This window comes from Sinohyriopsis cumingii, chromosome 3 (genome assembly GCF_028554795.1).
Source record: "Sinohyriopsis cumingii isolate HCF-2022 chromosome 3, ASM2855479v2, whole genome shotgun sequence".
In the NCBI taxonomy this organism is placed as follows: Eukaryota; Metazoa; Mollusca; class Bivalvia; order Unionida; family Unionidae; genus Sinohyriopsis; species Sinohyriopsis cumingii.
Genome location: NC_142963.1, coordinates 82,142,168 through 82,155,191, shown reverse-complemented (window position 1 = coordinate 82,155,191; position 13,024 = coordinate 82,142,168). Strand labels below are relative to the sequence as shown.

General features: G+C 34.3%; 1 protein-coding gene across 1 annotated transcript in view; it reads right to left on the bottom strand.

The window, feature by feature from the left end:
- The window catches only part of LOC149803199 (uncharacterized), a 141,185-nt gene that overhangs the window by 55,136 nt on the left and 73,025 nt on the right, over window positions 1-13,024 (bottom strand). Inside the window, exon 14 of the mRNA XM_089953903.1 lies at window positions 7,887-7,940. Coding sequence (XP_089810029.1) covers window positions 7,887-7,940 — 54 coding nt within the window. The remainder of the gene's footprint in view (window positions 1-7,886; window positions 7,941-13,024) is intronic.

Genomic DNA, 13,024 nt, shown 5'->3' with positions numbered 1-13,024 from the left:
CTAGATGGCCAGTGGAACTTGCTGGTCAGACAACATGACAGCGGCAGAGGGCAGAGACAACTGAAATGCTGGGAACTCTAGCCTTGCTTGGGCATGTGGAGGGACTTTTGCTAACTGGTTTGCCACAATGTGGGAGAAAACTCTCCTGTCATGTCCAAATCTGTATTAGAGACATGAGATGAAAGGGAGGATACAAAGTTTACTGAGGTCAGCAATTGTGTCATCATCTCCTAGGTTGTCTCTCATCTGAGACCCAGTAGCTAGGGTGGTGTAGCACAGATGCAGTCACTGCTCTCCATTTTTCTGCTTCCAGCTGATCCAATGCAACAGTCGCAGATGGTGTAAAGTTCTAAAAATCTGGGAGAGATCATTATGGCATCCTGCATTTTACTGACTACTAATGCAGTGTTTAAGATGCAGACTCAAAATGTCACTGTCCATAGACTTAGACTAGACACATCTCTCCCTGCCCATAAAAGTTTACACAATGTACAAACACTATGGTGATAAAAAAGTATATTTAGTGAGGCACACACACCCGATGCATGGCTACTGAGATCTTGAGTTTCTTACAACTTGCAAATTTAGTTGACACTGTACATCCCAAACTGCAATGAATAAATGACTAATTAAAAAGAACTGACAACCTGAAAGTGTAAATAAAGGCACTGAATAGTAATGCAAGTAAAAATCATTGTACACAGATTAACATCTGAAGCAAGTATGTCACAAGTTAGTAGTGAAGTTCATGATTGTTAAAACGTTTATCTACCTAAATGTTTATCAAACTGTATAGGTGGCAGATGAATGCACATTTGTATAGATACCTTGCTTAATTAATGCAGTATAGATAATACCCTGCAAATAGTTATGTCAAGTTACTCTAGGTGCACAATACATGATGTGTTGTGCTGTACATTTAGCATGAATGAGGATTAGCATGAGCTTTGCATATAAAGAGCTGATTTGTACAACTAGGCATTCTTGCTGCAGAATTTCTAGAAAAAAAAGCAGTATAACAATTTGTAAATCACGTAGAGATGAACAATGAGCTAACTTTTATTCGTAGGTGGCTTGTTAGCTTGGTTATCAGGGTACTAGGATGTTGCTTGTGTAAACCCAGACAGTCTAGCCATTGTACTACACCATGTTAAACTGAACAAGCAAGTAGGAGGTATCATTCATTGTGTAGACATCCATTTATGTCCTGTGTGGATGCAGAAGTCTATCATGTATAGGCAGAAATATTCTAGTCCTGGTTGGACATGTAATTGTTCCCTGTGTGGGTGCATCTATTTAACCCTGTGTTGGCTTGCACCATTCCATCCTGTGTGGACCAGTATTGTTCTATGTGAGAACATACATCTGTCCTGTGTAGACACTTGTTATAAAGCCCTCCCCTGTAGACGTGTTATATTCCCTGTCCATGTGAAGAGTAGAATTAGAGTTAACTTTTATGAACATAGGACTGCAGACATGTTTTCATATTACTTTAGCTTGAATTTAGTGGTGGATTATGTCTCACTCATTTATTGAATGAAGAACTAATAATAATGTGAATTGTGAATTTGCAAATGATCTAATATAGATTAAATGATATTTTCAATATCATGCATTTGTGTGTAGTTGTTTCTTACTCCCTTCATACACAGGCACGTAGACAGGCCTATTGTAAGTTGTAATGGTCAAGCTGTGACAAAGTGTCAGAGAGACTATGTACAACTTTAAGGTTCAAGACAAAGTAAACAAAAGTAAATTATATGCAAAAAGTATTTATGAAAAACAAGGAAAATAGTCACCAATGTCTCGAAGTAATCTTATTTGATGCTGACTTTTTTGATGGGTGGAAAAAAAGATGAATATTCAAAGGTTACTGCATTTATATGGGAAAATATGAATGAGTTTTTCAGATGGAAATACTGCATGGCCTTTGGAGTGCAGTATATCCATCCGACAAAATGAGTTCATATTTTCCCATACAAATGCAGTAATCTTTTTATTATATGCTCATTTTCTTATTCTACCTAAGGCTTAACTATATATGAAAAAATACACCACAAGAAACTAAGTAACTGAATGTATACCGTATTCCAAACTAAATACACAACCACAGATTCATCATTGCACAACATTATTAATGCACACATATCTCCGCCCAGATAAATTTGAATTCAGTCGCGTGCTTTTCATAACTTTTGAAAGTAAATGGCATTTTGGTCTACATGAAATTGAAATTTGGAGTCATATTGTGAATGAATGCACATTGCAACAACTTTTCCATTTGATCTGGAATGAATATATTTTACTATTTTTGTCGATTCTATGAAATTTTATGATTATGGACTGGATTTATCTGTCCCAATTCTACATGAAATATACTGGATTGAAGCAGCAAGGGAGAAGCGTGTTGACATCTGCAAGCGTGTTTCTGTTATGTCATTGAATGTTTGAAATTATAATGTGGGAAAAATATGAAGTCTTTCAATTGCAATTATCAAAAAGACGCCATGGAATTTAATGTTTTTTTTTTCATTTTGAGTGCAGTAAGGAGGATGTAATTGCAATTGGAATATAGTCGAGATTACAGTACAATTTCAAAATGTGTAATCAAGCTTGAGAACCCATGACATGGCTCATGTAATTTGTATTTGCAGAAGTAAGAAAGTGCATTTTGAGGAAATTCAGTATGTAAAACTGTAAGTATATTTTTTGCCATTTTTATTACCAGCTAAAGAAGACAGTGTATGCCTTGACACTTGCATATTATTTGTAAGGACCCTGTCTGGCATCTATAGCTAGCCTAAATCCGAAACATTGTATCAAAAAAGTTAATGTGGAATGTGCAAAAGCAGCTGGTATGTGGCAGTCCATGAAACATCTCGTTTAGTTCATTCAGAAACAAATTTAATCAACCAAAATGTAAAGTGTCTACAACAAGAGTGTACATTTTTTGTTTACAAAGTGGTACCTAATACACTATTGGGCACAAGTAAGTTCAATATGAAGTTGCACATGAGTGCAATATCATAAAATACTGAATGATTCTGACAATGTAAAGTTAACAGAGAAAAAAATAAGCATATAATATTGACAGATATTAAATGGCACAAACAATGGAACACTGATTATATGCAGGATATGTTTAAACTAAACAACATCTGGAACAAATTATCTAGGAAGAGTTTCTTTCTATAGATGTTATTTGCATGGGTAATATGAAATATTGATGTAAAAGACATCTTTCAAGGAGGGCTGGATTTAATAGGTAGTCTGATTGTTAAAGTTAATGTGATTGAGTAACGTATTTGATATACATCCATTTACATATAGTATTATACAGCATATAACATTTCATTGCAAAAAATGACACCTGAATGCACACTGCACAACTTTATGAAGGTTACTTCACAAATAAAGATACTTTAACTTAGAAGTCATTTATTATGTCACCAAAGTATGTAAAGTTTTTTCTAACCTTAACCAAATTCAGTTCCCTACTTGTCACACTAAGGTTGCTAACATATGCATTCACCACTTGCATAATAACTCACACCAGGATAACTTGCAAACTCAAAAGATGGCCGTGATTTGTTGAATTGGTAAATGAAACCTTGATATATCATTTTATTGTCGAAATAGTACTTGTAAATTTTAATCAACGTCATGAAATGCTCAATATTTAACAAGAAGAAGTGATATATTTTGTTAGATTTTCTTTCCAAACAACATTCCAAGTACAAATGTAAATAACAATATAAAATTTAGATCCAAGTAAATATAACTAATGCCTACTAGTGGCAACACTTTAAGAAATAAATACCAATTAAATAAGTTTTGTAAGTGAAATTCATGTTTTAATTCATGTTTTAATTCAATTTCAGTGTAATCATCATAAATGCCATAAGCCCTTTTTGTATCCAAATGTGAAAAGTTTCAATCAGCTGTCACAGCTATGTCCGTAAATATTCCTGTGATAACCTAATAAAGTGCCTACTGTGTTTGGATCTCCAACTATTAGAAGTATTTGTTGAATTGTTACTCAATAAAAGAAGACCTGCATTGTGATAAGTATATCATGTATTTTGTATCAAATCAAATAAAGGGGGTGGAGTATAAGAAAAATTAAAAGCATGTGTGTGAGATGGAAAGTCAAGATCCCAAGTTTGTAGTGAACTAAAGATTCCTGAATTGGCACTCTGAGATATCTTCAGTGATGAGAAGAAGTTCCAGTATCACTTGCAATGAAATCACCCCAAACCAAAATGCATCCTTGCTGAAAGCTTGTGGCAAGCTTGCGGTAAGCTTATGATAAGCTAGTTTAATGTTTATAAGCTAACATGGATGCTTGCACAAGCTTGTACAAGCAAGTGCAGGCTTAGGCAAGATAGCTAGATATAACTGCAAACTTACAAAAGCTTTCTTGTTTGCTTCAGAAATTAAAACTAGCTTGCGCAAGCTTACTTATTTTCTTCAGAAAGTAAAATTAGCTTTCTTGTATGTTTCAGAAAGTAAATTTAAACTAGCTTGCAACAAGTTTCTTCATATATATATATATATTTATATATATCCATTGCTTGTGAAAGTTTGAGACCATGTATCCAACTAGCATGCACCGTCACGCCCTATGAAAACAAATTCATGACTTCATGAACAATCATGAACTGTTCATGAAAGTTCCTCAACTAAGTTAATGAACACTTCAAGAATTTGATGAATCATGTACTTGAAGTTCATGAACACACTGATGAACTTTTATGAACTATTATAATATCTTTGAAGTTCCTGAAATGTCATGAACTTGGTTCATGAACAATTCAAGTACTCTGATGCAATACCAAGATATTTCTTTAAAAAATGTATATTAAATATCTATATCATTATATTCATAAAATGTTCATGAAAATTCATCATACAAACTTCTTACAATATTAGTGAAATTTAAATAAAGGTGAATATTTTTAAATTTTTTTTAAATGATAAGATGCTGTATAAATGTTCATATAGATCTTTAATTCAATACGTGTGTACTTAACCTGAATAGTTCTGGATTAATATGGGAAAATATTTTCTGGCCAGCATGAACAAAATGTACTTGCTTTAAAAAGCTTTCAATGACTTTGTCCTAATGTTTTTTTTTTCATTACTGTTATAAACTGAATATTCTACTGACTTAGTCACTGGATGCCAATTTGCCGTAAAAACTAAAACATATTAACAACGATTATCCTGACTGGATGACTGTGAAAGAAGACATGATATGATTGGTTAATATACATGCGAGATTTCAACAGTTAAGCATCCTTTTCCCCAGAAATGAAAGAGCATGCAGGCAGTTAGGCAAAAACCTCGAACAAAAACCGTGGACTCCGTGGAATGGACAGATGAGAATAGTTTCAATATCATTTTTTTAAAGTAAGTAGAAGTGCAGAAAAGCGATTTTGAAGAATGTGAAGGAAATGATCTGGTGAAAGCAAAATTAGGCAAAAAAGCATACCAAGCCTGGATGACCAAAATTACGGTGCGTATCTTTTTCTTGGTCATTCGTGATTATTTCAGTATTTTTTTTTATAGGCACTTGTCATGAAGTCATGAATCATTGAGAAACTTTGTTCATCTAGTTCATGAATATGTTCATGCACTTGTTCATGAATGATGATGATCCAATTTGTGGACTTTTATGAACTGTTCATGAATTCAGTTAATGAATAGTTCATGAACTGTTCAAGAATAGTTTGTGAACTGTTGGTTCACGAACAGTTAATGAATTCATTATTTTGTGAACTGACCATTTTCAGTTCATGCACATTCATGAATAGTTCATGAACCTTTTGATGAACTTTCATGAATGGTTCTTGAACCAAGTTCATGTACCATTCAAGAACAGTTCATGCCAGTTCATGAATTATTCATAATCATTTTGTTGGGGCGTGACACTTACAGCTAGGGGAACACATAAAACTTATGCAACCTTGGGTAAGCTTGCAGTGAATGAATAAACTTGAACAATGGAATTAAACTTAATGTTTTGATGGAACAGATTTGTTTTCCACTGCATTGCAACTATAAGATTACATTATTTAATCATTAAATATGCAGATTATTTTGTTGGAATGAAGTAAAACTTTGCAATATATTATGATAATATGGTCCACCAGGAGCAGTTGAGTCTAAAATGCATTTCTGGACAGGGGCCTTCAGACTCCCAGAGCCCCCTTCACATTTTCAGGTTTGTTTTTTTTTTTTGGGGGGGGACCACAATCATGTCTGATTTTTGAAAGCCCAGATGCTTGTAGCAAGAAATCCATGCAAGCTTGCCACAAGCTAGTAACAAACTTGCGCAAGCTAGTAACAAGCTTGTGTAAGCAAGTAACAAGCTTGCACAAGCTTGTGCATATTTATTGTACTAGGTAAATAAATAACAAGCTTGCGCAAGCTTGTGCATGCTTATGACACTATCTTGTTAAATAAGCTTGCGCAAGCATGCAAAAATAAGCATGTGCAAGTTTTGTTTCCTTTGTGACTCTCAAGTTGTTGAGGGACATTTATATATGAACACTTGCATATCCTGAAAAAATGAGTCTCATAGAGCTCTGCATTGCCTATATCTTTGCAATATGATACATAAAATGATACTATGATGGAGACACAATAGTACTGTGATAAGTTACTTATACAGTTAACTGGCAATACAATAAAAATTGTGATATAGGAATAAAAATGCAATACAAAGCATGATAAATACACCTACTATGTTCATTTGTCTTTGTTCGCAATATCTATGTCAATGTCTTTGCATGTAATGTCTCTATCATTGTCTTTGCATGTAATGTTTATGTCACTGTCTTTGTATGTAATGTCTGTGTCACTGTCTTGGCCTGTTATGTCGATGTCACTGTCTTGGCCTGTAATATCTATGTCACTATGTTGGCTTGTGATGTCTATGTCACTATCTTGGCCTGTAATGTCTATGTCACTATCTTGGCATGTAATGTCTATGTCACTATCTTGGCATATAATGTCTATGTCACTGTCTTTGCATGCAATGTCTGTTACTGTCTTGGCCTGTAATGTTTATGTCACTGTCTTGGCCTGTAATGTTTATGTCACTGTCTTGACATGTACTGTCTGTATCACTGTCTTGGCATGTAATGTCTATGTCATTGTCATGGTGTATAATGTTACTGGTTTTGAACTGTAAGCATGCATGAAGGTCACTGGTACTACTTGAAAATATCATTACCAATTTGCAAATTCTGCATCTGGTTTTATTACTAGCTGCACAATGCCTTAACTATTTGATCCCTTGAATCCAAAATATTTACAGCTGGGAGCCTTAAATACAGCTGTGGGGTTGGTATTTTCAGATTTCGTTTGTCACTGTGGTGATAGTAAAGCATTATCGGATTGGAAGTTAATTTTTCAAATAGACATTAAATCTACAAAATCTTATATATTTGAATTAATTTATGTAGTAAATAAATTAAATATTTTCAAATATGATTCATTTATAAGTTTATATAACTATATTCAAATAAAAAATTATTAAATGTTTTGTCCCCGAGACTGATGGTTTGTCTTGTTCACGTATATTGTGAAACAACACCATCAAGTACCACCACATCAGTATATTGTCCCACTTCCAATATCTTTGAATATTTTGGAACTAGTTCAGATACTGGTACTCAATACTGCAATAGAAAATATCACAATGCCAATACATATAGATGAATCTTTACACTCTAGTATCCCTTAGCCAATATGGATAAAAGGTTTTCTAAAGTATATGAAGTAAATCAAATAATGCCTATTTTAACCGACCCATACTAAGAAAGAACATTAACTGTTTCTATAAGATTACTGTGATTATTATCTAGTAACAATCTTACCTTCAGCAGTTGCTAGATGCATGACTGTATCATCACTGACCATCCAATCTGGCACTGAGAAATAAATAGACTTGTACTTAAAAATCTAAGTTATTGTAAATTTTTGTAGTTTTGCTAAACATGGCAATGAACTGGGTTAAGTACCATTTTATTTTCTCATAAATTCATATATTCATTAATATGGCAGTAATTATTAATCAGCATTATGATTCTCTACATTGCTAATAGAACTTATGATCTAAACATCTTGATCAAAATTGTACATGGATGTATAGAAAGAGAACCACTAGCCTGTGCAAATACCAGCTTCTGAGATGAAACCTAGACTTGCAGAGGTAGAAAACAATTGGTACTGTATATACTCACATATAACTTGAGTTTAACTGCAAGCTGCTCAAAACTCAGATCTGCCACTGCATGATGTGCTGGCTAATCTGTGTCTATACAGTTTGTCAGAAGTAAATCAGTACAACGAAATAGATTCTGTTCTATGGGTGTATTATGTGATGGCAGATCAGGGTCTGATGTTTGGAAGACTTGATTTATACATGAGTATATGCAGTAACCATTGCAGGCAAACACCAGCTTTTATACACCATACCAATAGTCCTTCACAGTTCCAGTTAGATGGATATACAAAAGTATGGATTTAGTATCACTAACATTCATATTGCTAAACTGATCTGTTCTGCTAAATCTTGCATTAGTTAAATCTTCTGTTCAAAGCAGATCTGATATTTGAAAATATTGCAACCTAGACACAATACTATGAGAGTCACTTGAAGGGACTCAGATGTTCTACTGGGCAAAAAGAATTTTGAGGAATACAAGTCTTAATCTTCTTTGTAACTGCTGAGTATTGAAATCACTCTGATATTCTTGAAACAACTCCATCATACAAATCTGGTCAGAAAACTATTTGCTTAAGATTAATACATCCACATAATACCTGTATTTGCCAGCCTACAAATCAATGTGGAGTATAACTTGAATTTGCAAACTGTGTAAATTTTCCATCCTTCATCCATATGTAAGCCAATGCTGTGTATGAGACAAGGTCAGATCAATACATTGGCCTTATCTTTTTCACTTTCTTCCATACAGCATCGTGAATTTTAACGTATCTGTAACTCAGTAATTTTAATGACATTAACTGCAGTACCTAATTCATATCACACAAATTATTTTAAGCAAATTACATACTTTTGGCTATATTTAACAATGTTGACTTAAAACTTTAAATAGTTTCAGATACAATAAAATTCAAGATGTTTGTATAGAATGAAGCTATAGAAACTTCTGGTTTTGTGAATTTTAATGGCATCGCTGTATATTTCAAATTACTGGCAATAGAGAAATTGTATCACTGAAGCTAAAATGTTTTTCCACAGTTCAGTTTTGAAGTGAGTGAGGGAGACATATGTATTCAATTGCATTTTTCTTCTTGCACCTTGTGTTGATATAAAAATAAGAGAGATTTCAGTCCTTATTATTTTCTTTTTTTGGGGGGGGGGGGCACCAGACAGATCCCCCCACTTATCCAATAAAAAAGAAAACGTGTTTTATGTGTTGTTGTTTCCATCAGGTATGTTTATTTTTTTTAAAAAAGGATTTTAATTAAAAAAAAATTTCAAGACATTTTTTTTATGGGGTATTTATGTCCTAGTGTTATCTATAGGATTGTTCATCCGAGTTCAGTTTCTATCACCTTACTCGAAATTCCTCCCCTGAGGTCTCCTACATCACATGTGTGTTATGTATATATATGCTTCAATGTGTGTGTGCTATATAATTTTTGTGTAGGGACAGCACGACTTTTTCAATTCATCCCAGTTGTCTTAATATATATTTTTATTTGGATATCACAGATCCATTTGATAATTTTGATAAAATTTAGAAATTTAAAATTTTAATTAATATTTTTGAATTATCGCAAGTGAATGGTGTACTACAGGTTTGCCATTAAAAAAATAAACCTATTGTTTTATATGCATGTTTGTATGTGTCGTTCCTTGCATTAGTTAAATTCTAGAATGAGGCCGGCTGTGCTCAAGTCGGGGTCCGCACTTTCTTTATTTAACTGTATTTCTCCCGACTCGAGTTTGGCCACCTCTTTATTATTTAACTTATTAACCAAAAGATCCAAAAGGGTTTAAAGAAATTTATATAGGAGGGAAATGAACTGTACAGTAAGGGAGCTGTATAGTTAGATAGGAAAGGTAAAGAAGATTATTAGTTGCCAACTAGCCTATTCCCGTTTTTCTGTATGGTCTGCTAGTTTTCTAAGTGGGGTGTTTTTCCGAGACTATTTCATGGGCCTGTTCATTTCGCGTAAAGCCATGTGATGTAGCCCCATGACGTCTTTGCCTTGTAATTTTCCCAACATAGATTCCCTGTCCCATCCATTGGTTTCTTTTTCTTAACCCTAATAAAACTTAAGTACATTTTAATTTAGGTCCGGGTTAAGGGATGGGGTGAGGGCTTCAGCCTGCACACTGGCGGTGGCACACCCCTAATGGGTAGCAAACTGAAGCTACCCTCCTACTGCCCCTCATATTCCTTATCTTTATTTCAGTAGTTTTAAAATTTGAGATATTACCGACAGGATTTAAATTTGCTCTTAATTTGATCATTTGGATGCTTAAAGAGAGTGAGAACACATGTCTGAGTTGTGGGATGAGGTGGGGGCTCTGGCCCACACACTGGCAGTAGCACACCCCTAATGGATAGCAAACCAAAGCTCCCCCTCCCACCCACTCCTCATGTTGTCTCACACCCCCTCCATGCAAGTTATACATATATTTATTAAGCCTACTTGTTTATTTGTATTATTTGCCCACATGCCATCATGATCTCAATTACATATTCAATGGCCTTAAAAGTGGTGCTTTTGTTAAAATCTCCATCTAGGAAGAGTATGTTATTCTTCCAGTACAGGTCTCTTTTGCAGATCTCTATAATTAATTGTATTCTTTGGTCTTTCCTTTTTTCGCATTGTATGATTACATGGTTTTTAGTAAAATAAGCTCTTTTGCACAAAGGACAATTTGGTATTGATTTTATCATGTCTCCTTAATGCAACATCCCCAGTTAGCCATGCATTGTGAAGATATTTAAAAATTAGGCTTTGTAATTTTAGTGATTTGATTTGGGACCAGTGCCCCCACACTCTTGGCCAATTAACCCCCCAGTTTTCTTGTTCTATTTTACATCTAATGGTTTTAGTGTTTTCCTCCCTTATCCAGTTATATGTTTCCTCTTTTTTTTTATTCCACAAATCCTTTTTTTCTCTAAATTATGAGATCTTCGATGTTCTTAAATTTTCTGGGTACCTCCAGTTCTTTTTCATTAATTGATTATTTTTGTATATATCTGGTCTGTTTTTCAAGCTAAAACCAAACCAGTATATATATAGGGTTTCCCATGGCGTCTTTGGTTCTACATTTATCGTTTTGAATCTGTTCAGTATATTTGCGCATTTTAGTAGTAGTGGGCTTGGTAGTGCTAACCCCCCTCTTCTGTTTGATCTATACAGATTTTCCTTTATTATATAGTGTTTTAAAGCCCCATAATAAGTTTATTATTTCATTATCTATTTTATTCAATACTTTATTTTCTATATCTAATGATTTCATGATGTAGTTCATATTCGAGTATAAGTATGTTTTGGCCACTTGGGCCTGCTCCATTATGCATAATGGCATTTGTGCCCAGATGTTTATATTTTCCTTTATTTTCCTCAGCATACTCTTATAGTTTTCTTCACCATCATTTTTCCCAGAGTAAACTCCTAGTGCTTTTACCCTCTTTTTCACTAGGTGTGGTGGGAGTCCCAGGTGGTTACCCCACCAGTTGCCTATTTTTAATATTTCTGTTTTATCATGGTTTATCTTAGATCCAGATGCTTTGCCAAATTTTTCAAATTCTTCTACTAGGTATTGGTAGGATCTGGTATCTCTAATAAAGTTGGTGCAATCATCTGCATGCTGAAACATTTTGATTGTTGTTGTTGTTGTAGGGTTTAACGCCATTTTTCAGCACACAATAGGCTATACATGGCGGCCAGTATTAATGGCGGAGGAAGAACCCGGGAAAACCCCAGAAAGAACCACTGACCCACGAGAAGCTACTGGCAAGCTTTCTCACATAGCCACATTGGCTGAATCCGAGACTCTGGAGCATTCTGAACTCGTACCATAAGTTGGGGATTTTTAGACTTCAATTTCTTTCTTGTTTCTTATCCTATGGCTTAAGATTTCAATCACTGTTACATATAATAGCATAGACAGTGGGCAGCCTTGCCTCACCGATCTTTGTATGTCAAATTCTTTCATGATAGCGCCATTTACCTGTAATTTTGAGGTTATCTTTTTGTACAGGATTTCAGTCCACCTTTGAAATACTTTTCCAAAACCAAATTTTTCTAAAACTTTTTGTGTATAGTTGTGTTCTAATCTATCGAAAGCTTCTTCTTGGTCGAAAAGTACCATATCACCTTTCTGACCGGTTTTATTGATGTAATCAATTACTGCTCTTATATTTATTTATATTTCAGTCCTTCTTCATGCTATTTTGTACCTTACTGTCCCTGTTTAGCTGATGCTTTTGTCAGAGAGTAAACAGTAATAAATTAAATTGTAAATGGAAACTATTAAATACATACCATATGCCTTCAGATTCAAAGTTTCAATATTGACACTACTAATATCCATATAACCCCATTTAGCTTAAATAACCAAGAATGAGCATTTAGCAGGCTGTGTAATTTTCTTTGGAAATACATCAGCCTTCATTCCCAACAAATGAGATTTACTTTTATAAGTTCACAAAACACTTCCTGTTGTTAGGGGCTTTTGGCTTTGATCTTTGCTCATGCTTGTTGGTGAGTACAAAAGGTTTTACTAGTTGAGAAATTTACATGACTAAGCACCTGCCATTTCCTTTCATTACATAGTACTGTATTCACAATACCCAATGGCTGGCCTCATTTCCATATTGGTAACCTCACTAATCTGATCTGTCTGCCTAATATTGCTCTCAAACAGGTGTGAGCTTAGATAACCTGACAACAGCTGTAGCTTATTTAATTCACATGTAAATAACACTGCAAAGTCATGTGATTCTAGGGATAATGAAAT